At 53.7% G+C, this 13,623-nt stretch overlaps 1 protein-coding gene across 16 annotated transcripts in view; it reads right to left on the bottom strand.

Moving 5' to 3' along the window:
• The window catches only part of DDX11 (DEAD/H-box helicase 11), a 34,321-nt gene that overhangs the window by 1,128 nt on the left and 19,570 nt on the right, over window positions 1-13,623 (bottom strand). For 12 of the 16 annotated variants that reach the window (XM_034644657.1, XM_034644660.1, XM_034644662.1 and 9 more), the window contains 18 exons: window positions 13,229-13,434; window positions 11,503-11,655; window positions 10,058-10,104; window positions 9,638-9,717; window positions 8,722-8,766; window positions 8,545-8,612; window positions 7,029-7,067; window positions 6,675-6,786; window positions 6,386-6,517; window positions 5,817-5,929; window positions 3,086-3,158; window positions 2,629-2,753; window positions 1,812-1,961; window positions 1,457-1,525; window positions 1,249-1,349; window positions 750-834; window positions 353-431; window positions 43-197 (listed from right to left, as the gene is read on the bottom strand). In XM_034644657.1, the coding sequence (XP_034500548.1) occupies window positions 43-197; window positions 353-431; window positions 750-834; window positions 1,249-1,349; window positions 1,457-1,525; window positions 1,812-1,961; window positions 2,629-2,753; window positions 3,086-3,158; window positions 5,817-5,929; window positions 6,386-6,517; window positions 6,675-6,786; window positions 7,029-7,067; window positions 8,545-8,612; window positions 8,722-8,766; window positions 9,638-9,717; window positions 10,058-10,104; window positions 11,503-11,655; window positions 13,229-13,434 (1,832 nt within the window). The remainder of the gene's footprint in view (window positions 1-42; window positions 198-352; window positions 432-749; window positions 835-1,248; window positions 1,350-1,456; window positions 1,526-1,811; window positions 1,962-2,628; window positions 2,754-3,085; window positions 3,159-5,816; window positions 5,930-6,385; window positions 6,518-6,674; window positions 6,787-7,028; window positions 7,068-8,544; window positions 8,613-8,721; window positions 8,767-9,637; window positions 9,718-10,057; window positions 10,105-11,502; window positions 11,656-13,228; window positions 13,435-13,623) is intronic. The other 4 variants (XM_034644669.1, XM_011217240.3, XR_004621148.1 and 1 more) reach the window with 4 other exon arrangements.

Genomic DNA, 13,623 nt, shown 5'->3' on the forward strand with positions numbered 1-13,623 from the left:
TGGTGGGGGAGCTCTCAGAGGGGAGGGAAAGGCAGGACTGACCTTCCTCATAGCAGCAAAGGCAAGACCAAAGGTGGCTTTGACCTCCACACGGTCTCGGATCCAGGCTGGCAGCTTTCCCAGGATAGATGGGCGGGCATACCGCTGATCCAGAAGCACTATGCTGGCAAAATCCTTCTGGTGCCTAATGGCCCTGCCTAGATGGGGACAGAGGTTGGGGCTCTTAGTTAAACCAGCCTCCCCCACAGTCCATTTCTATCATGTTCCCTCCTTCCTCAGAGAAGGAAAACCCCTCCTTGTCACCTCATTCTCCCGCCATGCATCCCAAGAGCCAGAACAGTCCCAGGCCCACCTATAGATTGGTTGACAGCCTTCATACACAGATTCTCCACCAAAGCCTTCCCTGGTGGCGGCTGACCGGGGCCTCTGGGCTGGGGAGGGCAGAGGAGAGCAGCTGTCAGCATTTTCTTGCCCCTCCCCGCTTAGCGTTCTGAGAAAATGATACTGCTCAACATGGCAGCAAAAGCAGCAGGCGTCATAGGCACACCAGCAGCGGCCACAACAGAGATCGCAGAGCGGCTCCAGAGGTAAGCGGTGCATCCCATCCCCTGGAGTGGACGGGAAACACTGGCAGGCATCAGTGGGCAGTGGGGAAGTCACAGCAGTGCGGCCCTGGTATCGCAGCCCGAGGTGGCAGCATCTTCTCCCCAGCCGTCTCCTCCCACCCTCTCGACACTGGAGGTACTCACTAGGGTCTGATCCAGGTAGGCCATCTTCTCTTGTAGCTCTGGAGACTTGATGTTGGGGTAGGGCATGCCTACCATAACCACACACCTAGGGCAGAGGAAACATGAGCCCATGGCATGGGGTCAGTCAAGCCCCCGGCGCGTTTGCCAGGGCCAGGATGAAGGACTCAGTCCTCACCCTCACGTTGACTGCTACATCCAGCGCTCCTTCAGCCCCCTCAAGTTGTGCTTGCTGCCTCTACCTCTCCCCCTCCCCACCTGGAGCAGGTATGCTCAGCCGAGACCTGGTGCAGGACACATGAACGGAGTCCTGACAAAATTACACTCTGCCTAATTTCCACCAGGCACCAAAGAGCCAAACTACCTCCCCACACAGCTGAGTGACCCAAGCAGTCAGCCAGGGGTGCAGTCTGACGGCATCAGCTTGCAGACAGGGACCCAGCTGTTTGGAGTGAGAGGTGATCAGCGGCGAAGCCTGGGAGATGAGAGGCCCAGAACTTACCGGCCGAGGTTGTCGGAGAAGTTAATACCTTCGCTCATCTTTCCTCCAACCACAGAGAGGAGCAGAGCACCTGTCACTGTGCCTCCCGCCTGGCCACAGCACTGCAGGAGACACCAGCCCGGTTATGGAGCCAAAGCCTGGATGCCACCCAAAATACTGGCAGCTGCCAGGTGTTCCCTGGACCCAAGGCCCAAGTTAAACTTCTCACCTTAATGCACCTGGAATACTCCATCAGCACCTGCTCCACCTGGTTTGCTCTCTTGGGTTCCTGAAATATCTGAAGGAAAACAGACAATGTCTTCCAGAAAAGGGTTTCAGAACGCCTGGGTCCCAGGTATGCTCTTGGCCTTGTTTTCCAGACTGGGAAGTGGAGAAGCCCCCAGGATAAGGGGCTCCAGGGAAATCCTCCCAAGGTGATCAGCGGTTACAAGAGGTGGGGGTAAGGAGCTAGCAGAAGCCCAGACACAAGGCCTAATCTGATCTGACATGCATGAGAAATCCTAGCAGGAACTCTGGGTGCCACTGTCCTCATAAGTGGGAGTTCCAGCTGAGAGGTCACTCACCTTTTTCCTGACAGCCAGGCGGGCCAGCAGACCACTCTTATCCCAGTGGGCATACACCTGGCGTTGGTACTCATAGGAGGGGAAGAAACAGACCACCCCTCCAGGGACCACAGTGCACAGGTTACAGAGAATGCGGCCAGTCTCATCCATCTAATAAGGAAGGAAGACAGAGAGCCCTCCCTGGAGCCATAGCCAAACAGTGCTTCCTGACTTTGAGACTCAAAACCAAGTAGAGAGATCCCAGGGTGACTGCACTCATGCGGGAGACCTGTGGCCTAAAAGGCCCCCTGGGTAGGAATCAGAGATGGGAAGGTGCCGCCCTCTCTACCACACACATCACGATGCTAGCGCACCAGAGCTAAAACCTGCTGCTGGCAAGCCGCCGAGGCCTCCCTGCTCCAACTCCCAATGCCCGGTGGGCCACTGGGGACTAAGCACCATCTACGACAAATCGGACACTGAAAACCCCACGTGCGCCTCTCACAACAGGCCCCCAAGCCCCGCATCCCTGCCCAGGGCAGGGACTGACATAACCAGATGGCAAAAGAACCAAAGGAAACGAGCGGCTTTCTCATTAGGTTCATCCTCAAGGGAGGCCTCGAGGTTCTAAGAAAACGTACTTAACAGTCTAAGGGGTAAGGGCAGGGGGAAGCTCAGAGCTCCCGAAGAGCATCCAGGTGGGACACGATCCAGCCTGTGCCAGCTCCGTGGTGGAAGACCCCAGCACTCATCTCCCCAACACTGCAACACTAAGCATTGGCCAGGGTGCCTGGCAAACCCCCGGGGCAAGGCTGTGGTAAGGCGGGCTGGTACTAACCATCTGTGGCAGCTCTCTCTTCTGGTACGTGAACTCCAGCTGCTGGCTGGAGGGCCCGCTGCAGATGACGAGGGGTAAGATATTTTCTGGAGGGATCACATGACCTGCGGAGACCCGGGGAGGGCCTGAAAACGAGGTGCTGACAATTCTGTAAGGGAGAGTCTGGAAAGAGCATTCCCCAACCCTGTCTTCCATGCCAGGAGAGCAATTCCCACGCTCGCCTGGCCGCCTGCTTCCACAGCACAAGAGGGCGGTACTCGGCCCTCTCCATGGAGGCAGAGAACACAGTGCGGGAGCACAGAGACAGTGAGTTCACGTGAGAGCTGGCAAAGCATGGTGCTCCCGCCTCATGGTCTCCTCAGCCCCTTGGGCCTGGTAAGAGCACAGGGTCAAACCGTGACAACAAGGGGCCGGAGTGCGACACGTGGCCCATTCCAGCCCGGACATGGATTCTCACCACAGGAAAACTCCACCACTCGCTCGGCTTCCACCCCAGCACAGGCCAGCAGCTGCTCCCGGAAGTCAGACACCTGCAGACCACAAGGGCAGGGCTCTGTGATGCCCCGGGCGGAGGGGGGGGGATTGCAGGCCTCAGCGGGCAGGGGGCCTTGGCAGGGAGGGAGGGCCGCACTTCAGGAAGACAAAAGTCTCGGCTGGGAGGCAGTAGGTACATAAGAACAGAGAAGTAAAGAGTAAGGCAGATAACAAATTGGCAAAAATAAAAAATTAATGATACCCAGCGTTGACAGTCTCAGTGAGACTGTGGGACTAGCAAAGGAAATCTGGTAAACTGGGGACAGTGCTTCTCACCCCTGGCTACGCAACAAGACCACCTGTGGGAATTCAAGGCAAAACCCGCATGCCCAGGCCCCAGCCTCAACTACTGGAGAAGAACCTCTGGGGCGAGGGGAGGGGAGGAATGTAAAGGGACATATGCATTTGCAATTTTAAAGCACTCCAGGGTTTTCACCTACTGAATTAGAAAAATCCAAGTGTGACCTGTGTGGAGAAACAGGCACTCACCCACCGCTGGTGGGAGACAGAAGAACACCCGCTGGAGGGGAACTGGACATATTTTTACTTTTTAGCCTGGCAGTCCCCCTACCCAGGAGTGTCCCCTGAAGATAACAGCTCCACAAGCCAACACGTGCGCAGGGATCTGTGAGCGCACGACCGGCCTTCAGGACAGCCCGGTGAATGCACTTGCCGCACCCTCCTGGCTGAGAGCGCCACGGCCAGCAGGCGGGACCCACACCGCACTGGCTGCCGAACAGTGTGAGCACCACGGCACACTGGTGATTGAACACTGGCGAAGTGGCCTTTGATATAAGGAATAAGGAAAGGAGAAAAGTAAGTACATATATTTGCTTTAGTTTTGGAGAAAAATGCAACAGAACTGTGCAAGGACAGACCAGCAGTCATAAAAATGATTGCCTCTGGGCACGGAGAGCAGCTTGGAGACGGACGGAAGTGGGACTTTCTGAAGGCTCTTTCCAGACACTTGACTTCTGAACCATATAGGTGTTCACATATTTTAAAAACATAATTAAATCAAAAATAAAAAAGCAAACTCTAAAACTGAAAACAGATGGCAACAAAGAGAGCCTGTCTATTGCATTCACAACAGAAGCACACAAAGAAAAGCCTGACTTCAAGTGACTTCATATCCTTAGTGACCACACACCCTTAGCAGGATATACTCTAAGGACAAAAAGTAAATGCAAAAAAATGAAATTTCAAGCAGCAGTTCGCAGTTAGAATAATACTGGCAGTACATGAAAGTATTTGCAGTATATTGTGGGATAGTGCAAATAAGTAATAAGATAGAGAAAATGTAATAAGAAACCAAACGTTCAGCTCAAGAGAAAAGAGATGCAGTGTAAGGTCAAATAAATTCACTGATTTTCATTTCGAAATATCAATATGGACTCAGGATTTTTTAAAACCATCTTCCCGGTCTGTGAGCAGAAGGCCTAAAAGCAATTATAATCCAGGAGCACAACAAACACCCCAGCACCCAGATGTTGGTTTCCACACACCGATCCCCAAATAAAGCAGCCAGGTTATCTTGGAGAAATGAAGGATTCCAGATCTGGGGCAAAGAAAGTATAACGTGGCCTGGGACATTCTGCATTCCATGATGCCAAAAAGCAAGACAGCATCCCAAGGCTAAGGGGGTCTTGTCAAGGACCAAGGGCAGTGCGTGGGGCTCTAAGGGGCTGAGTCTGAGACACCTGAGCATCAGAAGTAGCAATGACCAGAAACGATTTTAATATGTGAACAAAAATCTACAAGTCTATACGAAAGAAAGAAAAATGGAAAACTAAAGCAACAGGGGTGGTTCTGGTGGCTGAGGAGAGGGACCAGCGTGCCGAGGAGCCTTCCACCGGCTCAGTCCTGTGCCAGGCATACCTTGAGGACAGAAATGGTTCTACGTGCCCCTGTGTTGCTTAAAACAGAAATACTGCAAATCACCTGAATACCTAACCAAAGAAGAATGGGTCTACAACATATTACAGAGTCACGTAGTAGAGCAGAGCCAGAACGTGCTGGAATAAATGCGCACTACCGACAAGGAAAAATGTTTATGACATTTTGTTGCTGAATGAAAAAACTAAATCGTAGCAACAGCATGTAAAGATAGAGATTTTTGTTTTTAAAATATGCATGGATGTTTGTAAAAATCATGCACACAATGACTGCTGTAACGATGCACACTAAAATAAATCTTTTGCTGGTGGAATTACGATCTACTTTTTTTCCTGCTTTTGCTGGTCTCTGCTTTCTACAATGAAAGCATACTACTTTCTCTGTGTGTGTGCACGTGTGTGTGTGCGCGTGTGTGTGTGTGTGCGCGGGCCTATGAAGGTGGCATCTACGGTGGGTCTAAGAAAGGAATGGCACTAAGGCACCTAATGGGGCCTGCAATTCCAGAACAGCTGTCTTTGGGAGAAGTGTGGTCCTGTGGCTCCAGAAGCACCAATCAGCAGCAGTGCCCCCCCAACCTCACCCCCTTCACTGCCCATGAGCCAGTACAGCAATGCCACCTGGTGGACACTGCTCGGCCTGCTCAAACCCCTTTCTGGTTTGGGGGCCCACTGGACAGGAAGAGGCCTGACGGTGCACCTTGCCCCCGTCCTGTCCCATCCCAACACTGGGGCACAAGAGGCTGGCTTTGGTTCCCTTACCGGCTGCATGGTGCCCCCCGCGATGACCACAGCCCGGCATTCCTTCACCACCTGGGCGAAGTGCACAGCTGGATTCAGGAGCAAGAATTTGAGGCTACTCTGACTAAGACTTCCTGAAAAAAAAGACAGAGACGGCTTCGTGGAGCAGGGCGCAGGCTGTAGGCCCAACAGAGACTTCCATGAGTCTGAGGCTGTGTCTACATAGGAGCCACAAGATACCACTCTCCTTTTTCATTAGATCCCATTTAATCTCGAGGACAACCTGAAGTAGATAGCGCGATCATGTCCCTTTGCACATTGATCTTCAGAGAGACAGAGAAACACAGCTTGGAGGTGATGGAATCGAGACTCAAACCAAAACCCACCTAACTATAACCACTAGATTACACGGCTTCTCTCACAGCCTGGCCTAAGACACCCCTCCTCACCACACTTCCACCACCCCGCCCAGGCCACAGGAGACCAGTCACCACCACCTTGTTTCCTGACCCTAGTCCAGGAAGGTGCCAGGGTCGAGTCTTTTCATGCTCTGGCTTCACAGCTCCGTGCCAGCCCCTCCCTGGGATTACCTTGGCGGCTCAGGATGACCCTGCCATCCTGGTTGGCAGTGGTGAGGGCTGCTAGGAATGATTCGATGTGCATCAGTGGTGAAGCCAGCCGTGGCACCCCGGCCTCGCCTTCCTCCACAGGGGTCACGGGAGCTGCGCAGAGCAGAAGGAAGAGGGTCTGGGACCACAGAGGAGGCGGGAGGGCCCCCTGCAGCGAGGTTAAAGCCATTCTCCGAGGGAGTGGAGTCCAGGCGTGAGGGATGGACCCCTGTCCCCCGCCCGCAGCCCAGTCTCCCACCTCCTGACTCACTCTTGGTCACTGCAGGCTGCAGGCTCTGCAGGAAGTGCTGAAACCCAGCCAGTCTGGGCTGCTCCCTGGAGGCTGCGAGGACGGTGCCGTACCTTTCCGTGAAGCCGAAGAGCTGCAACGGGGTAAGAGCACACGGGGGATGAAGGTGCAGCAGTGGGAGCCAGAGGGAGGTTGTCGCTCCCCAGAAAGACCGCAACTCACCCCCCACCACGACGAGGCCTCTGGTACCCCCGCCCCACCCGGCAAGCAGCGTTACAGGAAGGAGAAGGGGGCAGAGGTGACTGGAGTGTCTGAAGGGCGGGGGGTGGCCCTGGGGCGCCGCGGACCCTGCCGGACCCGGGGGGGCGGGCGCACCTTTCTGCTGATCATGCTCTTCTCCCAGTAGCGCCGCACCTGCGAGAGCAAACCCGCCTCAGGCGCGTGCGGCAGTCAGCTGGGGGGGGACCGCCGCCTTCCCAAAGCCCAGGGCACGCGACCCCCTGCCACCTCCCAAAGCACCCACGGCCGCCTTGCAGCCAAGCATGCCACCCTCCTCTGGGCTCACGCCTCTCCTGCCGCTCCCACACACAGCGCGGCGCTCTCCCCCGACAAACGCGCGTGCACGGCTCCGACCCTCCCTAAAGGTACTTGGTCACAGCCAGTCCCCTCTGTTCTCCTTCAATGGGATGGCACCTAAGCTGAACCTTGAAAGATTAAGAATTTTAAAAAACCTATATGAGCAAAGGCACGAAGGAGGTAAAGCCTGGGGCTTGTTCAGGGATGTCTGGAGCGTACACTACGTGTAGCCTGGGAAGGATGACAGGGAGCTGAAGCCTTTGAAGATTTCTAAAAAGAGCACGATCTTTCAGTGGAGCTCCACTAGACTGCAGTGCAGGAGAGACATCAGAAGGGAGAGGGAGGGACAGCAGGGAGAAGGCAGCAGGACAGCCTGCCCTGACGTAGCAGCCGCGGGAACGGAAAGGCCACGGAAGAGCTGTTTCCGGCTCTGCGGCCCAGCCCAACTGTTTGGATGCGGGACCCAACGGAAGAAAAAAGGAATCAAGAAGGCCTCAGATTGCCAGCCTGTCTGATGGGGTCATGGCAGTGCCGGGACCAACACGGGTAAGTTGGAGGTGTGTGAAGACATGTGGGAAGGCAGGAGGGAGAGCGACAGGGTCAGGAGTCCAGGCCTCACACGCCAGGCACCATTTGCTCACTTGCACGTGACCTGTGCCTGTCCCTCCTGGGGTAACGTCTCCCAGCCTCGGTCCCTCTGCTTTTGAATGGTGATGGTACATCCCCCCCGGAGTCACAGAACCTGGTGCGCTGCCTTGGACACAGTAAGTGCCCTGTATTATTAGTCACTTAGAATCCCTGAGTCGCGAGTCCAGAGATGGTGGCAGGAGCCTGCACAGCGGGCCCGGAGCGAGCTACCAGCGCAGGCTGCACTCAAGCCCAAGGCCAGACTGGGGGGAGGGGAGCTAGTTCGCAGCCCCCTCAGCCGAACAGCAGGACCACGCTCCCGATGTTAACCCCCTGCCCGGACCAGAAGCCCAGGGCAGAGACTGTGCCGGAAGGAAGATGGAACAAGGCAAAGGATCTGGGAATTTCTATTTGTGCTTATTTGGGAAAATGAAAGGCACCTTTTCTTACCAATCCCTAGGACCCTTCAACCCTGGACTGAAGATTTATTTTTTTTTCTTGCTGATGCAATGCTTTAAGGGTCAAGTAATTACAAACATCTATGCTGTAGGTCCTCAGACTTCTAGACTGCTTGAGGACAGAAGAAATTTCCTTTTTATTCCTCCGTCTTCACACAGTGTTCTGCTCACAGGTGGTAATAAAGAGAAGGAAACTGGATGTGCGGACACAAAAAAGTGAAAATCTCTACCTTGAACAGATTGATGTTGTCAATCTGGCTCTCAAAGAGGAAGTCATTGATGGTCTTGAGCTCCGTCCCTAGGGTAAACAAAGTGTCTTGGAATCCTTACTCTGAAGACCACGGTCCCAGAGGTGACCTCAGAACCGGCTCGGAGAAGCTCTGGGCCTCTGAAGACAGTCCTCTTACCTGTCTGCGAAAGGCTCTGTGTGTTGGGATTTTGCTTAATGTTCCCTAAAACACAGAATTCAAGCAGGTCAAGATGGTGATTCTCTGACCCCCAGCTTCTCACACTGAACACTGTACTCCTCAAAAAAGACAGCATTCATATTTGAAAGGTTTTTTGCCATTTATAAGCACCCAAAAACCCCACTGAGAGGACAGCAGGCTCTAGGGAGCCTCAAAATCTGATCCACATTTGCACGTGGAGCCCAAAGCCTTGTGGATTTCATTCTTCTCACACCTCCTCCAAGGAGGCCGGGACCCAGTGACCACCCCACTTTATGCAGACGCAAGGAGATGCCCAGGGGCAAAGTAGAGATGGAAGGGAAGAACACCAGCATTCAACAAAATCCCTCCTGCAAAATGCTCCCTGGCTTCCTGGAGCTTCAGCTTGTATGTAAGCCTTCAGGAGTAAAGCCATGTAGCAAAGGAAAGGGTTGGTGACAGAATTGTGCTGCATGGGACCCGGCCACAAGAGTGCCTCCTACCAGGTTCATGAGGCAGAGGCAGGTCCCATCCCTGCTCTGAGCTCTAGTTTACTCATCTGCCAACAAGGGTGAACATGCCTGCGCTTCTTTCTTTCCTCAAAGGCACGCTCCAAAGTGACTTCACGTAGTCCTACTAAACTATGTTGTTATTATTACCTGGAGAGTAGGGTCTGGCAAAATAAAAAGGACTCAGGACAGCGGAAATAAACTAGGACTCTAAAAGAGGATCTAAGGTCGGACAATTCAACGGAGCTACAAAAATAAGAATCTTCTACATCAATGGCCAAGACAATTCTTGAGGACGCAGAAAACCCAGGTGTCCTGACTGGCACCCAGGGAATGCACCGCAGGAAGCTTAGCGGGCCAGGGGCCAGGGTGGGCACGACGCTCCTTACCACCCAACACAGTCACAAACTTCTCCAACAGATACAGGATCTGCTTGACGTACATCAAGTTCTTGGCCTTCAGACGCTTCCTAAGGAGACACCAACGGACACCAAGTGGTAGCACTCCACAAGCAACTCCCCTTCCAAGCGCCTCAAGCTGAGGCCTTGCTCTCTAGTATCTTTCGAAGCAGGCCACCAACAACAAATAAGCCCCCAGAAAAGAAGGCTCGCCGCGGCTCAAGGCCTTCACGGCCAGTTGTCACGTCCCGAGCATCCTCCGCCCGTGTGGGGTACACACCACCATGACCAGGAGGGGAACAGGTCGCTGGTCTCTCTGGCGCAGGGCCCCCGCCAGAGATAGAGACCCCACTGCTTTCTCTCAGAGCCTGAGCAGGATTTTCCCTTCCCCCTCAGGAGGCAGTGTCTTACCCATATCGTTCCATATACTGGAGCAACTGGGAATGGGCCTGGCAGAGCTGAAGAGAACAGAGAGTGGGTGTGAGGGCGGCCCAGGCTCTGAACAAGCAGCCAAGAGCTGTGCCAATGACATCTTAGATTATGCCTAGAAAATGCCAGCCAGGCCACATGGGAAGCAGGTAAACAGAGTAGGCCTGGGTACAGACAAAAGGCCTTGAGGCTACTGGGAGCTGAAAGGCAAAGGAAGGGAGTTCTGCCGCAGAATCCGCACTGGGTCAGGGAACAAATCAAGAGGCTGAATCTCTCAGGTAAAGAATCTCCCTGCTAGGTTTTACTGGGTTGGGCAGACGTGTTTTCCACTAAGCAGAGAGGTGGTTCAAGGTAACCATTACACCCTGGTCTAAGGTCAGCCCAGGCACTGGTCGGTAGAAGTGGTAGGGGCGCCTGGGTGGCTCAGTCAGTTAAGTGTCTGACTTCAGCTCAAGTCATGATCTCAGGGTCCTGGGATCAAGTCCCGCATCAGGCTCCTTGCTCAGTGGGGAGCCTGCTTCTCTCTCTCCCTCTGTCCCTCCCCCCTACCCCCCCACTCATGTGCATGCACCCTCTCTCTCTCCCCCCAAAATAATAAAATCTTTAAAGAAAAAAAAAAAGTGGTGGGATGCCACATGGGCTTCAAGGTCAGAAACCAGTGGTCAAGTCCCAGCTCCACCAACACTCATGAGCTCTGTGACCTTCCGCACCCTGCTTAAAGCCCCCCAGAGGGGCGCCTGGGTGGCACAGCGGTTAAGCGTCTGCCTTCGGCTCAGGGCGTGGTCCCAGCGTTATGGGATCGAGCCCCCACATCAGGCTCCTCTGCTATGAGCCTGCTTCTTCCTCTCCCACTCCCCCTGCTTGTGTTCCCTCTCTCGCTGGCTGTCTCTATCTCTGTCAAATAAATAAATAAAATCTTTAAAAAAAAAAAAACAAAAAACAAAACAAAACAAAAAGCCCCCCAGAATCTCAGAGTTCTCAATGTTAACTAGGGACGCCAGCCCACGTGCAGGCAGTGTGAAAACTCATAATACTGCACACACTGCACAGCGTGGAAAAGATAATCTATCAACAGTGGCTCTCAGAAACCCTGCACACCCCTCCAAGCAAGGCTAACAATGGCCACCTACTTGAGGACCCCTGCTTCCCTCACCCTATCATCCTGGCTTACAGAGAACTAGGTATTAGCACCCTGGGCTGGACGGACTCTGAGCCACCTCGCCTGAGCCGGGTCCCCGTAGCTCTACGATCTGCTGGAAAGCCAGTCAGGCCCCGACAATGCCACTGCCTCAACTCAGGGCACCCTCCCCCAAGCCACTGCCAGACCAATTCCAGGGCTTAGAGAAATGATCCACTTCCCTCCGCACCCCTCCGCATCCCTCTACCCCACGGCAGGCCCTGACCCAAGAAGGGAGAGGCCAACCCACCTGGGCACCGCTGACCTCCGCACTGTGAATACTCGTGATGGTGTCGATCAGGTTGTGCGCCTCGTCGATGAGCACCACCTGGCCCTGCAGCCGGATGCCCGCGGCCTGGCGGGTGGCCGCATGCAGCAGCATCTGGTAGGGCAGCACCACGAGCTGGGGGGAGGGCCGGCCGCCTGAGCAGCTGGGGGGCGCCCCGCTCCGGCAGGTGTGCCCCACCTACTCTAAGTGCCTGGTGCGAACGGTTTTAGTTGCCACCCAGGACGTGCGTAGGGACAGCTATAGCATGGTACTGTGCTTTTAGCAACAGATCCTTGCCTCAAGTTTTCTGTGGAACATCATACACGAAACAGACAAAACTGGAACCAGTCTGATTCTGACCGAACAAAGAGTGGGGGTGGGGAGAGGGGAGCAGAGAGGAGTGTGGAACCCCTGAGGTTCCTCAAAACACAATGCACACCCCGGGTGTACTAGAAGGTAGCCCTGCGTTCTGGTCCTGGAGCTACTGCTTCCCAGCTGTGTGAATCCCCGGAAGTCACTTAACCTCGTTGAGTTTCAGTTTCTTCATCTGCAAAATGGACTTGATAAACTCTATCTCAAATGAGGGCTAAGGGCTGGAAGTCAGGGCAACAAAAATAAAAGCATTCCATAAATTTTTAGGTGCTACTTGTGAGGACGATTTTCCAGTTAAAAGAGTACTGATTAGGTGAAACGCCAGAAAACTGGAAACTTAAAGGCCCAGCTTTAATCCTGCCTCCATTACTCACCTACTGTGAGAAAACAGATAAATTACTTAGCCTTTCTGGGCCTGTGTTCTCATGTGTACGTATGGGTAATACCTGCCTTTGCTTTCTCGGTGGGATACTATGGAGCAAAAATGAGGCAACAAGTGTCTCAAAAAGTCAAGATCATGAAAATCTCAGGACATCTTATTATTCTGCACACAGGTATCTATGGCACTGATCTTACAACGTGCAGACAGACCCCAGGAAGGGCATGCAACAATGGTGGGGGCTGGGAAGGTTCCAGAACCTCCCTCTGAGCACCCATGCAACATAGTTCCGGGTAGTATACTAACAAGCATTTAACTGCCCTGTAAAATCATTACTAACACTGTTCCCTGAATCTCTGAAAGCCTACCTAATCTTTCCTGCTTGTATGGAATTCTCCACAAATGAAACCCTATTTCCAAAAGTCACTCGAATTAAGCAGTAGCATGAAGACAGTAAAATCATACCAAATAACAATATTTTTGATCTGTCAAATTGGCAGTTTTTCTCTGTATGTAAAGGTGAGCCCCAACATGGCAAATTTAGAGAAGACAGTCTTCACCCACACTGGCAGGTAGGTGCCTACGTCAGGACGGTTTGTCTGAAAGGCCATTTGGAAACACACTTCTGTTCCATAGCACCCTGACTGAATCCTCTCAGCTTCCCACTGCCCTGCACCCCAAGACTCTGGTTTCTCTAGGACTGCACACCCCTTCCCAGTTCTTATCTGCTGTCCCCAGTAAGGCCAACTATTTCTGCAACCCAGAGCCACAGGGGACCCGGGGCTGCCCCCGCCCCATGCACTAGAACAGAGGGGGTGATAGGTCACCGGGGTGCGGTGTGGTCAGTCCAAACACAGCCAGGGACATCCTCCTGAATTAAGAAGAATGAGGAAATCCCTCACGGCTAAGGCCACAGTTAGAGCCAAGAGTTACTGCCCAACCCTCCAGGGTCTTTACCTGGGCTGCTGGAATGGCAAACCGGCTCCCGTAATAGGGACAGGCCCGAGCCTCCTTCCCCAGCGCCACCAACTGCTCAATGTCCTTCACCCCCACCAGGACCTGGTCTCGGAGGAGATGCAGCTGCTCATAGCTATAGAAAGGGCAGGCGGCCCGGTGCTCTTGCCTTCTCCTCTTGGGCTTCTCTTCCTCAGCTCTGTTCTTCTCTGAGGGGGCAAAGGCACAAGGAATGACACCTGTCCATGGGGCCAGCAGTGGGTCTACAACGCCAAGACCCAATTCCATGGGGCAGGGTCTAACAAACCCTTCCCAGTACTGCTTAGGATGGTCCTACCATTCTGGCATTTAACTCTGTGTTCTCTAGGAAAAGCCACTAAACTCACCTCAGAGCCAGG

This window comes from Ailuropoda melanoleuca, chromosome 16 (assembly GCF_002007445.2).
Source record: "Ailuropoda melanoleuca isolate Jingjing chromosome 16, ASM200744v2, whole genome shotgun sequence".
NCBI lineage: Eukaryota > Metazoa > Chordata > Mammalia > Carnivora > Ursidae > Ailuropoda > Ailuropoda melanoleuca.